We start from the raw sequence: 17,750 nt of genomic DNA, 5'->3' as shown, positions 1-17,750 counted from the left end.
CGATTGAACTGCGACAATTTGGGGGTAGTGCAGGTGATTAACCGCATTTCGGCTTCCTCGCCACCGGTAGTTCGGCTGTTGCGGCACTTGGTGCTGCGCTGCTTACAGATGAATATCTTTTTGTATGCGGTACATCTTCCGGGGGTGGATAACACGTTGGCTGACGCCTTGTCTCGTTTTCAGTGGGACAAATTCCGGGACTTGGCTCCGTCGGCAGACCAACAAGGGGTGCGGTGTCCCCGGGGGCTGTGGTCGATCGTTTCGGAACACTCGCTCGATGGATAAAGGGCTCGGTGAGTGTATCCACCTGGGGGGCTTATGAAAAAGTGTGGGCCGAATGGTTTGAGCTTGTTAAGCAAGTGGGAGTGGACCCAAGATGTGAAGACGTAAGGTTGCTAGTGGTCTACTTTGTATCTAGGAATCTGGAGCAAGGGGTGTCGGTTTCAATGATGGACCGCAAGCTCGCCGGTTTGGCATTCCTGTTCAAGTTGCAAGGGGGGACAGATTTCACAAAAGAATTTTGGGTGAGACAGGCGATGAAGGGCTATCGGCGGTCGCAGAAACGCAAGGATACTAGGAGGCCATTGACTTTTAGCAACCTGCGAGTTCTATCGGATCATTTGGGCACAGTATGTGCGTCGGCTTACGAGGCATTGCTATTCCGGGCAGCTTTTTCGCTGGCCTTTTTTGGTGCCTTTCGGATAAGTGAACTGGTTAGCCCTTCTAGGAAGGTTTCGGGGGGCTTGGGGGTACAGGATGTGAAGGTCACGGGAGTTAGATTGGAGGTATGGTTGAGACGGTCAAAAACGGATCAGACTGGAAGAGGGGTTAAGGTGCAACTATATAGTATGCAGGATCCTTTGGTATGCCCGGTGAGCGTCATGAGGGAATTTTTGGACTGCCGCCCGGTGAAGGAAGGGACTTTGTTGATCCACAATGATGGGTCTCCTTTAACGAAGTTTCAGTTTGTGGCAGTTTTCAGGAAATGCTTGAAAGCCGGGGGTTTGGATTCTACGCAGTATGCGTCGCACTCCTTCCGCATTGGAGCGGCCACAGAGGCGGCTCGATGTGGGTTGGACGAAGCGGCTGTTAAGCGCATTGGCCGGTGGGAGTCTAGGAGATTTAGTACATATGTGCGACCACACTTGGTGGTGGAGTAGAAGGGAGGATCACTGATGTTTTGGGGGAGGTCAAAAGGTTGTGCGGGCCAGGGGATTGAATATGGTGTGTGTTATTTGACTTTGGTTATCTGTGGTTTTCTCCTTTCTTTTAGGTGAAATCAAGAGGGGTCTCGTATGGATATTGGGCCACTCCTATGTGTTTTGGGGGGCAAAACGGGCAGATATGAGACCTAAGGGGAGACAGTTGGGGATTCCCAGGGAGGAGGCTTGTGTACGTTGGGTAGGCAGGCCAGGGATGCAGTGGGCTAGGGTGTTGCCCGAAGTACAGCACTTTGCACGCCTGGACAGGCCACCCGACGTGTTGGTGCTTCATGTTGGAGGCAACGACCTGGGCGGGCGTCCCAGCCGGGAGCTCATAAAGGACGTCAAGATTGATTTCTTACGTCTGAGAACTTCCTTTCCTGAGATGGTGATTGTGTGGTCCGATATTGTGGCCAGGACAAATTGGAGGTTGGCAAGGTCGGTGGACAGGCTAAACAAAACTAGGATTAAGGTGAACAAAAGGGTGGGCCAGTTTGTCATACGGAATGGGGGTTTGGTAGTTCGCCACAGGGAGTTGGAGAAGGATGTGGGGCTATATTTGAGAAGGGACGGAGTGCACCTGTCGGAAGTGGGTATTGACCTTTGGTCCATGGGTTTGGAGGAAGGGATTCAGAGGGCACTGCGTGTGTGGAGGGGCTCCCAAGGGTAAGGGGGGGTCACCCTTGTTAGCGTTGGCGGTGGTGGTGGTCTTTGATGGTGGTAACTAACCCAGGAGATGGAAGTGTGGGGGGACTCAACGGTTATGGGCCCCTATTGGTGTGTACAGTTAACACTGATTAGCTGAAGATGGTAATGGTGACACTGCGGGTAACGAGTTGTCTTTGGGCTGATGTTATCACGGCCGTAGGCCTTTTATGATAGAAGGCCCGCAGTGTAGATGTGGAACTGAATTTACGTGGGGAAGTGCCGTCATTGACCACCAGGAGGAGAAACTGACAGTTGATATGGTTACGTTTTAAAATGCTACAAATTTTATATATATATATATTTATATATATTTCATAAAGTTTTATATTGGTTAATAAAGGCTGCTATGGCCAGTTTTACTCCAACAAGGTGTGGTGTCGTCAATATAGATAAGGTTGACGGGGACTTATAGTTGGGGTAGGATAGAGGGCGGCAGCCATTATAAGAGATAAGGTGTGCATCTTATTTGCACTGGTCAAGGGAGGCCTGGAGCAGGTGGAATAGAATGGAACTAGCAGAGGGCCGGCATGACAGGGAGATAAGGGTACAGCAGGGGTTAAAATAAAAGTTGTTTTAGATTTATTATTAAGGGATTGGGTAGAAGTTAAATGGTTGAATGGGAGGGGTTTAGGTTATTTAAGGGTCAGGAGGGGTCTCCCGGGCATCATTGCGGGGAGAATTACAGTGAGGAGGAAGTTTCCCACCCACCCTCCCTGAATATGTGTTTTGTGTATATTGGTTAATGTTTATTTACAGGTGGTATGAAGGATTACGTCGTGGCAGCAGATGGATGGCGGTGGTGGTGGTCTTTGATGGTGGTAACTAACCCAGGAGATGGAAGTGTGGGGGGACTCAACGGTTATGGGCCCCTATTGGTGTGTACAGTTAACACTGATTAGCTGAAGATGGTAATGGTGACACTGCGGGTAACGAGTTGTCTTTGGGCTGATGTTATCACGGCCGTAGGCCTTTTATGATAGAAGGCCCGCAGTGTAGATGTGGAACTGAATTTACGTGGGGAAGTGCCGTCATTGACCACCAGGAGGAGAAACTGACAGTTGATATGGTTACGTTTTAAAATGCTACAAATTTTATATATATATATTTATATATATTTCATAAAGTTTTATATTGGTTAATAAAGGCTGCTATGGCCAGTTTTACTCCAACAAGGTGTGGTGTCGTCAATATAGATAAGGTTGACGGGGACTTATAGTTGGGGTAGGATAGAGGGCGGCAGCCATTATAAGAGATAAGGTGTGCATCTTATTTGCACTGGTCAAGGAATTTCCTGATTAGGGGCATTACATGGTGGGGGTGGGGTCTAGGTGATTTAAGGGGGAGGTGGGGCACCCCAGGCATCAGTGGAGGAATGGACGCAAGAAGAAGCTTACCATGCTGCTGACAGTGTGACACTATGGCGGACATGGAGCGGATCATGTGCCAGCTGCGGTCGGCGGCCACCTCGAGGGGTACTGCATGGCTGAAGGTCAAGTTTTCTCCCTGCTGGGGGACCCGGCTTCTATGTCAGCGGCAGGGGGGCAGGAGCTCCCACGTGCTCGGAGGTCTCAGCCTCTGGAGCGTTTCTCTCCAGGATCCCCCCCCCCCAAGCTTTGCACCACGATTGGAGCCCCGACCGGGACCTGTCAGGCCCAGTGGCGAAGCGTCCATTGGCTTCCACAGGTGGTGTGCCTTGACGGCATCCTCCACTACAGCGGAGCTTGGCGGGTGGGGTATAGTCAGGTTCTAGCAGACTCTGCCCCTTGGATGTTCCTGCTCACAGGGAGTCTCGGCGACACCGAGGAGTCTACACGTCACCCTGCAGTGTGGGATGGTCAGAGGAGGGGGCGCTCGGGCTGGAAGACTAAGAGATTGGCCGGTGGGTTCCGATGGCGGGAGGTGAGGCCAGCAGCAGCAGGGATCTTCAGCATCCAGGTCCTCCTCGCCTGGGATGCTTCCTGTGGTGGATCAGCAGTCGCCTGACATTCAGAGACAAAGAAAGGAGGCGCCTCTGGGTCCAAACTTAAAAACAATTTTAATAAAAAGAGCAGCAACAGAGATTGCCCTCTCTTTTGTGTAGAGTTAAAAAGGCATATATGAGTCCCAGATGTAACTGGAGGGGTCTGTGAGGTCGATCATCCCTGCCATGGATGTGTAATCAGACTGGTCTTTCAGATGCACTGTGTCCACCGGCCGGCAACGATGGAGGAGTACCAGAATGAGGCTTGGAAGGCAAACAGCAATCCAGGTGAGGGGCGATGACGTCAATAAAAATATTTATCAAAAAAAAAATCTAGATCAAGGTTTGATCGAGGTCAGTGCCAGGGTTTGTGTTTGAGCCAAGTAAGGGTCAAAGGTCAGGGTCAGAATATTTTGGACGGGATTTTTTTTTTTTTAAATTACTAGTTTTGAGTTATAAAAAAAAAAAAAACGCAAAATGCACATTAATTTTTCTGGGCCGTACTACGGCTACAAACAACAACTAACCTACACATATGTAGTATGGCTGCGATCTTCTGGAGCAGGAGAATTAATTTTGGGTTGTTCTTTGGTGGAAGGTTATGGTAGTAGCAAGAAATATACAGCTACATTTAAAAAAATTTTTTTTTTTTTTTTTACTATTCTGGGCCAGTTTTCCTTTGATGAGCACTTCCACCCCAGAAGATTTACCCCCCACCTCCTGACCAGGCCATTTTTTGCGATACGGAACTGCATTATTTTAACTGACAATTGCGCGGTCGTGCGACGCTGTACACAAATAAAAATTGACGAACATATCCAATAAAAAAATTTTAAAAACCCAAATTTCTGCATCAATTTAGGCCAATATGTATTCTTTTGCATATTTTTGGTTAAAAAAATCCCAAAAGGGGAAATTGATTGTTTTGCGCTACACACTAGGAGATTTAAAAACATTTTTTTTTACTAGTAATGGCGGCGATCAGTGACTTATAGCAGGACTGCGATATTGCGGTGGACAAACTGAACATCAACTGACACTTTTTGGGGACCAGTGACACTAATACAGTGATCAGGGCTAGAAATATGCACTGTCACTGTACTAATGACACTGGCTGGGAAGGAGTTAACATCAGGGGCGATGTTTATAGTTCATAATACTTAGACCATTGTACCCAGTCCATAGTCCATAGTACCTAGACCATTGTACCCTGTCTATAGTCCATAGTACCTAGACCACAGTACCCAGTCTACAGTCCATAGTACGTAGACCATAGTACCCAATGCATAGTTCATAATACCTAGACCATAGTACCCAGCCCGCAGTCCATAGTACCTAGACCTTAGTAGCCAGTCCATAGTACCTAGACCACAGTTACCAATCTACAGTCTATACCTAGACCATAGTACCCAGTCCGCAGTCCATAGTATCTAGACCATAGTACCCAGACCATAGTCCATAGTCCATAGTACCTAGACCATTGTACCCAGTCCATAGTCTATAGTACCTAGACCATAGTACCCAATCCATAGTCCGTAGTACCTAGACCATTGTATCCAGTCCATAGTCCATAGTACCTAGACCATAGTATCCAGTCCATAGTCCATAGTACCTCGACCATAGTACCTAGTCCATAGTCTATAGTACCTAGACCATAGTACCCAATCCATAGTCCGTAGTACCTAGACCATTGTATCCAGTCCATAGTCCATAGTACCTAGACCATTGTACCCAGTCCATAGTCTATAGTACCTAGACCATAGTACCCAATCCATAGTCCGTAGTACCTAGACCATTGTATCCAGTCCATAGTCCATAGTACCTAGACCATAGTACCCAGTCCACAGTCCATAGTACCTAGACCATAGTACTCAGTCCATAGTCCATAGTATCTAGACCATAGTACCCAGTCCACAGTCCATAGTACCTAGACCACAGTACCCAGTCCACAGTCCATAGTACCTAGACCATAGTACCCAGTCCTTAGTTTATAGTACCTAGACCATAGTACCCAGTCCATAGTACCTAGACCACAGTACCCAGTTCATTGTCCCTAGACCATAGTACCCAGTCCATAGTACCTAGACCATAGTACCCAGTCCATAGTACCTAGACCATAGTACCCAGTCCATAGTACCTAGACCATAGTACCCAGTCCATAGTACCTAGACCATAGTACCTAGACCATAGTACACAGTCCATAGTTTATAGTACCTAGACCATAGTAAGCAGTCCACAGTCCATAGTACCTAGACCATAGTACTCAGTCCATAGTCCATAGTACCTAGACCATAGTACCCAGTCCACAGTCCATAGTACCTAGACCACAGTACCCAGTCCACAGTCCATAGTACCTAGACCATAGTACCCAGTCCATAGTTTATAGTACCTAGACCATAGTACTCAGTCCATAGTACCTAGACCACAGCACCCAGTTCATTGTCCCTAGACCATAGTACCCAGTCCATAGTACCTAGACCATAGTACCCAGTCCACAGTCCATAGTACCTAGACCATAGTACCCAGTCCTTAGTTTATAGTACCTAGACCATAGTACCCAGTCCATAGTACCTAGATCACAGTACCCAGTTCATTGTCCCTAGACCATAGTACCCAGTCCAAAGTACCTAGACCATAGTACCCAGTCCATAGTACCTAGACCATAGTACCTAGACCATAGTACCCAGTCCATAGTTTATAGTACCTAGACCATAGTACCAAGTCCAGAGTACCTAGACCATTGTACCCAGTTCATTGTCCCTAGACCATAGTACCCAGTCCATAGTACCGAGACCATAGTACCCAGTCCATAGTCCCTAGACCATAGTACCCAGTCCATAGTACCTAGTCCATAGTACCCAATCCATAGTACCTAGAATATAGTTCATAGTACCTAGACCACAGCACCCAGTTCATTGTCCCTAGACCATAGTACCCAGTCCATAGTACCTAGACCTGAACAGAGCATTACTCAGCCAGCCAAACTCTGCCTCTCTCATAGAACACACCCAGCGCTGGGGAGAAGCATGGACTGGCCCTTCTTCCTGGAGTCCTTTCAGCCACTGGAGAGAAGATAGTGTGACTGGGCTCATTCCATCATGCTATTGGGGATCTGGGCCGACTGCCCAGCATCCCTGGGGTATACAGGTGAAGAATGTAGTCCCATCCACTTTTTCTGAATAAAAATCCTCCAGTGTTTGCAAAGCATAGCTGACATCCTCCTGTCTCAGTGCTGGACCATTTTCTGGGGTTGTGTCAGTGGAGACAGAAGTCCCATCCACTTTCACAGGAACTCCATCTTCTGTTAGTTGAGGGTAGAGGCCAGCAGCACTCTGCACTGTTGCCAGCCCTTCTGCTGGGTTGCTGGCATCATTCTGGGGTGCCATCTGTTACTGGGAAGGGAAGCCAGCTGCTTCATCTCCCTTACCCTCATTTGGCTGCTGGGACGACATGTCTCTGGTAGAGCTGCACAATTCATCGTTAAAAAATCGTGATCTCGATTTACCCCTCTGACGATCTCTCCTGCTGAGTTTGCCGATTCTTTCACATAAACAAGTGGAGAGATTATCTACTTACTCAGCTGTCAAAAGAAAGTATCTGGGTAGTCTGCCAGATATAACTTGAAACATTGTAACTAACGCTTCCTTCTTAGATCAAAGGGATAGAACTTCTGTGTAAATAAATAATCTGGGCAGTCTGCCAAGTTTTCAACAACATGTAAATGCAGGAAGTTTAACCACTTAAAGTCTAAATCTTTTTCTGACACTTCTTTCTTACGTTAAAATCAATATTTTTTGCTAGAAAATTACTTGGAACCACCAAACATTATATATATTTTAGCAGAGACCCTAGGGAATAAAATGGCAATTGCTGCAATATTTTATGTCACACTGTATTTGCCCAGCGGTCTTTCAAATGCAATTTTTTGGGGGAAAATATACACTTCAATGAAAAAAAAAAAAAAAAACGAAACAGTAAAGTTAGCCCAATTTTTTTTGTTTTAATGTGAAAGATGATGTTATGCCGCAAGAAACGTGATCTATCTTCTAAGCAAAAAAATTGTGATTCTCATTTTAGCCAGAATCGTGCAGTTCTAGTCTCTGGTACTGTCTCCCAGGTGCAGGGATCCTTGCTGGGGAGCCACAACACACCAGCTCGGAGACAACACACTACCCGCAGTGCAACCATTACCATATTCCAGCTAAACCAGGTTAACTAGAATACACCAGAGGGATAAATACCACAGATGAGTCCCAAACCCTCCCCTATCGTAGTTTTCTGTACCACCATCAAAGAACAACAACCGCTACAGCACACAAGGGTAAATGCTTACCCTTGAGTGCCCCGCCACACCCTCAAAGCACGCTGAATCCCATCCTGCAGTCAGAGGGACCATAAATCAATACCCACCGCAGACAGGTGAACCCCATCCCCCCGGAGGTACAGCCATGTTTCTTTTTCCAGTTCCATATGTCGGATGACAAGGCCCCCCATTACGAACAATGGATCTGCTCCCAACCTTGTTTACTTTTTTGTGGGCCTTGTTGATCCTCTCCACTGACCTCACCATGCTCCAAGTCGTCTGGGCAATGATATCGGACCACAGGACAAGCATGTCGGGAAAAGCCGTGTGGAGCTGCAGGAAATCAAACTTGATATCCATAATGAGCTCCCTGATAGACCCAACTCCGAGATCATTCCCACCGACATGGAGCACCAGAAAATCAGGAGGACGGTCCAGGCGCGCAAAACGATGCACTTCAGGTACAACCCTGCTCCACATCATACCCGGTACCCCCAACCAGCGGATACAGGCCTCCCACCTAGAAATGCCCAGCTGCCTGCCATTAGGCCTAACATCAGCTCACCTGGCCCCCCAAAACACATATGAGTGTTCCATTATCCAGACGAGGCACATCTGCTCGCCACCTGAAAGAAAAGAACAAAACACCACAGAGTAACACACAGATGCCCCCCTCCAACCTCATTTAATCTGTCAATAGCTGCGGATGAACATAGATACGAAATCTCCTGGAGTCCCATCTACTAATCCGCTTAACAGCTGCCTCCGTGGCCTCCCCGATATGGAAGGAGTGCGAGGCGTACTGTTTGTCATCTAAACCGGAGACTCTTCCGGAAAACGGGAACAAACTGAAATTTAGATAGAGGAGACCCATCCACATGCAACAAAAATGACCCAGCCATGACCTGGCGTAAAGTGATAAACTTTTTTACTGCTACCACTGGGCACAATGGAGAACCCGGCAGTGAAAACAGCTGCACTTGTGCGCCCTTGCCTAACTGATCGGTCTTTGACCTGCGTAGCAACAACTGGACGCTGTTTTCCCCGCAAACTACATCCTGAGCCGACATACCCACATGAACTCGTCTAGATGGGCTGACCAGTTCGCCAATCTGAAAGGCTCCAAAGAAGGCAAGATAAAATGCCGCTTTAAAAAAGGAGACCTCATAAGCTGTTGAACACAACAAGCCCAACTGAGCAAAAATGGCCTGTAGATTTGCAAAGGACACAGGACGCCGAGCATCCTTGCACTTATGCGACCCTTTAAGAGCCTGTCGAACCCAAAAATCTCAGGTGAAATTGCAACAGCCTTGCAACTTTAAGAACGCTAAACCTGCCAGTTTCCACTCAATGGCAGACACCGACACCCCCTGCTCCAGGTTCCTGGAAACAAAGTAAAGGACCATTAGCCTTACATCTGGGCCAGCCGGGTCCACCCTGGTCAGTCAAACCAATTCCAACCATTCCTGCCATACCTTGGCGTAGACCGCCCACATAGCCTCACTCACCAACCGTCTGTTCCATCCTGCGATGGCCCCAAGGCAATCTCCCACAGCCATTCAGGACAAAGGACCCCCTGTTGATCCGCTGCCAGTGCCAGCTCTCGGAGATCGGAGATCGGAAATCGAGACAAGGAGTCAGCCAAAGTATTGTTGACCCCAGGAAGGTGTACAGCATACAGAAAAATATTCAACTGAAGGCAACGCAGAACCATGTGTCATAGAAGCCGTACCACAGGTTGTGATGACGCCAAAATGCTGTTAATGACTTGAACCACCCCCAGGTTGTCACAATTAAGCCGTTCTTTCAAATTCCAAAATGACTCAACCCATATTTCCATAGCCAGCACCACCGGAAAAAGTTCCAGGAGCACCAAGTTACGGAGAAGGCCTGTATCTGACCACAAATGCGGCTAAGGCTCCACACTCCAATGACCCTAGTAAAAGGCCCTGTCGAACCGTCCGCGTCCGTGAACAGATCCAAGTCAAAGTTGCTCACCGGCCCCCGACATACAAACTGACTTCCCATTATAGATTTCCAAAAATCTGTGCCACACCCTCAAGTCCTCTCGATGTTCCCTCGTGAGACGGATAAAATGAGTGGGAGACCGTACACCAGCGGTGGCAGCCGACAGCCAGGATCCCACCCATGAATCTCCGCCTTGAGGGCCATCAGCTTATCCTCCGGCAGGCGACATTCCATGGCACAGGAGTCCAGAACTATACCTAGGAAACTAAGAGTGGTAGTCGGGCCCTCCGTTTTATGGTAGTCGGGCCCAATCGACCCGCAATGTGCTGCAGCGTGGATAGGAGAACTGCACATCTGCTAGAGGAAGGTTGCCCCACGCAGAAGAAATCAGCCAAATAATGAATGATGGAATTCAGTCCCGAGATTTTCCAAACAACCCATTCGACAAAAGGATCAGAAAATGGAGCAGCCTATGGGGCCTCAGAACCCATGTAATTCATATGTGTTCGGGTTTAAAGGGATGAGGTGACAACTCTAGTTATAACCCCTGTCAGATTTTTTATTCTTGTCATCAGTTTTCCATTCCCTTCACTTCCTGTCCCATCGCTAAAACAGGAAGTGAGAAGAAATCCCTCCAAAGTGAGGGAATCTCAGCGTGTCACCAGAACTAGTGTCCCAATTGGAAGTTTCCCCCTCTATTCCTGTTCTGTTGACAACTCAACATGTGGAATTTTCTATTACTTTCACTTTCAATCTTCACTGTAAACAGAAGAAATAGAGAGGATGAATCTCCCTAATGTGGGCACAGACAGCAATAAAAACTGACAGGGGTTCTAATCCATCTCCCCTCCATCCAGAACTAAGAGAAAAAGTTTTGCCTGTAATTACAGTTTAAGGATATAAAGCACATGGCTTCACACAGACATCCCAACCTGCAAAAACTCATTTCAGGGAGGTGGCGCTTTGTGCCCGCATATATATATATATATATATATATATATATATATATATATATATGCTCTGAAATAAAGTAAAAAACATAACATATAAACAAACAGTGTGTATATGTATATATATATATATATATATATATATATATATATATATATATATATATATATATATATATATGTATATATTTATATTTTGTCCTATGCTGTAAGGAGGTGTTTTTCTTGGGAAAACGGAGACTCAACACAAGAAGAACATTTGTTCTCTAGCGTTTGAGAATTCTCCCATTAAAATCAATGCAATTTGGTCCACCATAAAATGGCCACCAGCCGGAGCCCAATTTACAAGGACAGATTGTTTAGTGTTGATGAGGATGCTAGGAGCGGAAGCTATTTGCAGAGACGTCTGCGGGGACAGAGTCGGTCTTTACAGCTGTAACCTGCACCGATCATTTCCGGCAGATCGGGAGGCGCTTGCGGGTGTGCGGGAGCCGCCCCAGAAATTGCGGGACTCTCCCGAACCTCGCGGAATAATTGAGATATCCGCTTCACATCACAAGACATTTCTCAGGGCTGCAGCTCCTCTGAGCGCCACAAGGTGGTGATCTCACTTCTATCCAGACAGGAAGTCTCTATGGAAGACAGGAAGTGATGTCAGCCAAAGACAGAGCTAGTCAGGTGTGAGGTAAGTCAGGAGGCAGTATATATGAATGTCAGGTGTGCAGGACTCCCAAAGTTTTGTATCATGAACAACTTTCTCAGTGAAGCTGAATAATATATCACATTTATATAAATCAAATATTAGATATGAATGTAGACATGGTGTTAGCACTACTGACAAACAATCCGCCAAATCACCGCACTGCCAGACTTCATACATCCTTTCCAGAGACAATGGACAGTCTTTTGCAAGCTTTGTTTTTGTTGTTTTATTGGGGGGTAGAACTTGGATAGGGATTGGGATATGGGATGCCCATAGAATGAATCATTGCCATCATATTTACAGATTTCAGTATACTTTGATCATAATTAGAGCCTGAAGATTGAATGTGAACACTTGACAGAAATCTTCTCCTGCAGCTCCATGCAGACTATTGCTCCCTGCATCTCCATGCAGACTATTGTTCCCTGCATCTCCATGCAGACTATTGCTCCATGCAGACTATTGTTCCTAAGGGGACATACTAAAAGGAATGACAGAATGGAATGCCCATAGACTTTAACAGGAAGATGGAATGCCCATAGAGAGTAATTGAAAAAAAATTCTATTTCTGACAGACTCTTTAGACATATCATCAATGTCTTTTTTTAAAAACCTACTTTTAAATATCAGTGGCCATGTTTAATATTGAGATTAGGTGGGATTATTGTTGTTTTTTATGGCATAACAAAGATGAATGACAAAAGGGAATGCCCATAGAGTATAATGGGAAGTAAAATCTAAACTCATTTGCAGGCAAATCTGAGAGACATAGCAATTTATCCTTTACCACAGCTGTTCTTCAAGTAGAGTAGCAGATTTTAAGATTGAGATTATTTGGGATTACAGCTGTTTTCTATGGAATGACAGATAAATAATAGAAAGGAATGTCCATAGAGTATAATGAGAAGTAAGATGTGACCTGGAGTCAGAACCATTGGTCATATCAGATCAATCTTTAGCAGACATACTCTCTATTAGGGATGAGCTTCAAGTTCAAGTCGAACTCATGTTCGACTCGAACATCGGCTGCTCACAAGTTCGCCGAACAGCGAACCATTTGGGGTATTCGCGGCAAATTAGAATGCCGTGGAACACCCTTTAAAAGTCTATGGGAGAAATCAAAAGTGCTAATTTTAACCACTAAGCCACCGCCCACCGTCATATGACGGCTGGACGAGGCTTCTGTTATTCTGGGAGGACGTCATATGACGTCCTCGCCTTCCCGAGCCACTAGGGGGCGCGCGCGCCCGCCGTGTCACTCGGGACCCGGTGCGCGTGCCCGGTGGCCGCGATGTCCGCCGGGCACCCGCGATTGCCGGGTAACACAGCAGGAGCGTGGATCTGTGCATGTAAACACAGATCCACGTCCTGTCAGAGAGGAGAGGAGACCGATGGCGTGTCCCTTGTACATAGGGACAGCGATCGGTCACCTCCCCCAGTCAGTCCCCTCCCCCCACAGTTAGAATCACCTCCTTAGGTAATACATTAACCCCTCGAGCGCCCCCTAGTGTTAACCCTTTCTCTGCCAGTCACATTTACACAGTAATCAATGCAATTTTATAGCATTGATCGCTGTATAAATGTGAATGGTCCCAAAAATGTGTCAAAAGTGTCCGATGTGTCCGCCGCAATATCGCAGTCACAATAAAAATTGCAGATCGCCGTCATTACTAGTAAAAAATAAATAAATAATAAAAATGCTATAAATCTATCCCGTATTTTGTAGACGCTATAACTTTTGCGCAAACCAATCAATATACGCTTATCGCAATTTTTTTTTACCAAAAATATGTAGAAGAATACGTATCGGCCTAAACTGAGGAAAAAATTTGTTAAAAAAAAAAAAAAAATTGGATATTTATTATAGCAAAAAGTAAAAAATATTGTGTTTTTTCAAAATTGTCCCTCTTCTTTTGTTTATAGCGCAAGAAATAAAAACCGCAGAGGTGATCAAATACCACCAAAAGAAAGCTCTATTTGTGGGGAAAAAATGATACAAATTTAATTAAGGTGCAGTGTAACACGACCGCGCAATTGTCATTCAAAGTGCGACAGCGCTGAAAACTGAAAAATGGCTTGGGCAGGAAGGGGGTGTAAGTGCCCTGTATTGAGGTGGTTAAAGGCTTATATGCATGGTATTGTCATAAAAAGTGTTTGGGGACCCGGGTCCTGCCCCAGGGGACATGGATCAATGCAAAAAAAAAGTTTTAAAAACGTCAGTTTTTTCGGGAGCAGTGATTTTAATAATGCTTAAAGTGAAACAATAAAAGTGTAATATCCCTTTAAATTTCGTAGCTGGGGGGTGTCTATAGTATGCCTGTAAAGGGGCGCATGCTTCCTGTGTTTAGAACAGTCTGACAGCAAAATGACATTTCAAAGGAAAAAAAGTCATTTAAAACTACTCGCGGGTATTAATGCCTTGCCGGTCTGACAATACACATAAAAGTTCGTTAATAAAAACGGCATGGGAATTCCCCACAGGGGAACCCCGAACCAAAATTAAAAAAAAAAAAAAATGACGTGGGGGGTCCCCCTAAATTCCATACCAGGCCCTTCAGGCCTGGTATGGATATTAAGGGGAACCCCAGCCAAAATTAAAAAAAAAAGACGTGGGGGGTCCCCCTAAATTCCATATACCAAAGCACCCTCCCAATGTTGAGGGCCTGGTACGGTTCAGGAGGGGGGGGGGCTGCCAGGTTGCATGCTCGGATAAGGGTCTGGTATGGAATTTAGGGGGACCCCCCACGTCATTAAAAAAAATGTATTTTTTTTGTTTCTGTTATAAAATTTTGATAGCAATTTTTCTTCATACATTTTGGCACAAATTTATACTGCTGCATATCTTTGGTAAAAATAAACCTAATCGGTGTATATAATTAGGTCTGTGTGAAAGTTATGGAGTACACAAGCTATGGTACCAATCTCTAAAAATTTATCACACCCAATGTACTGATGGCCTATCTCATTTCTTGAGAACCTAACAAGCCAAGACAGTACCAATACCCCCCAAATGGCCCATTTTTGGAAAATAGACAGTCCAAGATATTTAGTAAAAGGCATGGTGAGTTTTTAGAAGTTGTAAATTTTTCCCAAAATTCTTTGTAAAATCAAGGTTTTTTTTTTTTTTCAGTTTTTTTTTCACAAAATTACATTGTTAGCAGGTTATTTATCAAACACAGCATATGTATACCACAAATAACACACCAAAATACATTCTGCTACTCTTTCTGAGTATGATGATACCACATGTGTGAGACTTTTACACAGCGTGACCACATACAGAGGCCCAACATGCATGGAGCACCTTTAGGCATTATAGGAGCATAAATTACTCATAATTTCCTACCTCTTGCACTTTTAAAAGCCCTGGAGCACCAGGACAATAGAAATGCCCCAAAAATAACCCCAATTTTGAAAGAAAACACCCCAAAGTATGTTCTAGGAGGCATAATAAGTCTTTTTAACATGTAATTTTTTTGTTGAAAATTTGAAAAGAACATGAAAACGCATTTTTTAATTTTTTTTAACAAAGTTGTCCATTTATACAATATTTCTAACACATAGCATGTACATAGCAAAAATAACACCACAGATTCTACTACTCCTCCTGAGTATGGCGATACCACATGTGGGAGACTTTCCCACAGCCTGGCCACATACAGAGGCCCAACATGCAGGGAGCACTGTCAGGTGTTCTAGGGGCATACATTTGAAATCTAATTTGACTACCTATTACACTTTTGGGAGGCACTGTAGGGGCATGGATAAGAACTGATGTGGCATGGATGAGCATGAATGGGGATGGATGAGCAGTGGATAGGGATGACTGAGCATGGTTGAGCCATGAATGTGGATGCCTAAACATGGATGGGATGACTGGGCATGAATGGGTATGGCTGTGTATGGCTGAGTATGGATGGGATGGCTTAGTAAGGCTGAGTATGGTTGGGTATTGCTGGGTATGGCTGAGTATGGATGGGGGTGGATGGGATGCCTGAGCATGAATGGGTGGATGAATGCTGCAATGGGCACAGAGCAGCGCTGTGGGAACTACAGATCCAGCCCACAGCGCTGCTGCACCCGATCTCTTCCCTCTCCGTTCACACTGTGCCGATCGGTACAGAGAGGGGAGAGAGAAACTGGATATGACGCCGGTTTGTTTACAAGTGATTGCTCTGTCATTTGTCGGAGCAATCACATGGTAAACGGCTGCTGTCAGCCGTGATCCGTGATGCGCCGGGTCCTGTCATGGATACTCCTGTGTGTGCGCCTGCGATTCTGGGAGGACATCATAGTAGGCCCTCCTTGAGTTATCGAGCCACGCTGTAGCCATCATTTGGCAATAGTGAGATTGTTAAAGGGTTAAATCAAGGTGTGACACTTATGCAGTGTAGCCAGAATACTTCTTTTAAGATTGCATCCAATAGGGACCTCCTCAATTTTGCAAGAAACACACATCAAAAAAATTGAAGATGCAATCCCAATCTTTGCAATGTTCTCTTTAAAGTGGTTGTATACCTTTATTTTTAACTTTTACCTACAGGTAAGCCTATAATAAGGCTTACCTGTAGGTAAAAAAAATATCTCCTAAACCTGTAAGGTTTAGGAGATATTCCCCTCGCAATGAGCCGCTGACTGCAGCGGCGCATGCGCACAGGGGATTCTCGGCTGACAGCCCGGCAAACTCCGGAGCTTGCCGGGCAGAAGTCTCCCACGCGCATGCGCGGGAGTGACGACATCGCGGCTCCGGCCACTCACAGCGCCGGAGCCGCGATACCCGGAAAACACGCCGAGGGGAGATGCGGTGCATACTAGCTCATTATGCCTTTTCCCTTGCAGGTGTAGAAAAAAAAAAAAAAAAAGACAGCGGGTATACAACCGCTTTAATTGAAATATTCATATACATTGCAGGTAATCTGAGATCAGCGACTGCACAGTTTCGACCATAACATGTTCTTCATCAAGCAGCACGTGTATAAAAAAACTGTCTTAAATAAAGGCAAAGCCTTTAAATGAGGCTGTTGTCTCAGATGGAATATATGTCCCTTTTAAATAGCTATATCTTTCAGGTTTGCCTGCAAAAGAGTTGATATATATTATACTTTATGGGCATTTCCTTCTTTCATTCCTTAGAAAACAATTATAACCCAATTTGTCTTGATTTTAAATATTGCCACTGAATTTGGAGAGTATATCTGCTAAAGATTTATTTGATATGTTGAATGGTTGTGACTCCGGGTCACATCTTACTTCCCATTATAGTCTATGGGTATTCCTTTCTATCATTTATCTGTCATTCCATAGAAAACAACTGTAATCCCAAATAATCTCAATTCTAGAATCTGCTATTCTACTTGAGGAACACCTGTGGGAAAGGTGGAATTGCTATGTCTCTCAGATTTGCCTACAAACAAGTTTATGTTTTTCTTCCCATTATACTCTATGGGCATTCCTTTCTGTCATTCACTTTTGTCATTCCATAGAAAACAATAATAATCCCGCTTCTTCTCAATTTTGAACATGACCACTAAACATAAAGAGTATGTCTACTAAAGATTGATCTGATATGTCCAATGGTTCTGACTCCAGGTCACATCTTGCTTCCCATTATACTCTATGGCAGTGGTTCTCAACTCCTGTCCCCAGGACCCACTAACAGGCCAGATTTTAAGCATTACCTTGGAATAGAACCTAGAATATTTCAATCACTGAGCAGCAAATGATATCACCTGTGATGTATTTCAGTTATCCTGCAAAACTGGCCTGTTAGTGGGCCCTGAGGACAGGAGTTGAGAACCACTGCTCTATGGGCATTCCTTTCTATTATTTATCTGTCATTCCTTTAGAAAACAGCTGTAATCCCAAATAATCTAAATTTTACAATCTGCTACTCTACCCGAGGAACAGCTGTGGGAAAGGACAAATTGCTATGTCTCTCAAATTTGCCTGCAAATGA

The 17,750-nt window shown here is 45.2% G+C and overlaps 2 protein-coding genes across 4 annotated transcripts in view; both read right to left on the bottom strand.

Moving 5' to 3' along the window:
- The window catches only part of LOC141105411 (uncharacterized), a 37,868-nt gene extending 27,981 nt beyond the window's left edge, over positions 1 to 9,887 (bottom strand). The window contains exons 1-2 of the mRNA XM_073595273.1: positions 9,686 to 9,887; positions 8,739 to 8,799 (exon numbers count right to left, since the gene is read on the bottom strand). Coding sequence (XP_073451374.1) covers positions 8,739 to 8,799; positions 9,686 to 9,887 — 263 coding nt within the window. The remainder of the gene's footprint in view (positions 1 to 8,738; positions 8,800 to 9,685) is intronic.
- Positions 1 to 17,750, bottom strand: part of LOC141105568 (RRP12-like protein) — a 305,552-nt gene that overhangs the window by 172,953 nt on the left and 114,849 nt on the right. The gene's annotated exons all lie outside the window — the stretch shown is intronic.

This window comes from Aquarana catesbeiana, linkage group LG08, assembly GCF_042186555.1.
Source record: "Aquarana catesbeiana isolate 2022-GZ linkage group LG08, ASM4218655v1, whole genome shotgun sequence".
Lineage (NCBI taxonomy): Eukaryota > Metazoa > Chordata > Amphibia > Anura > Ranidae > Aquarana > Aquarana catesbeiana.
The sequence above is the reverse complement of the archived record's forward strand: the minus strand, read 5'-3'. Positions and strand labels throughout refer to the sequence as shown.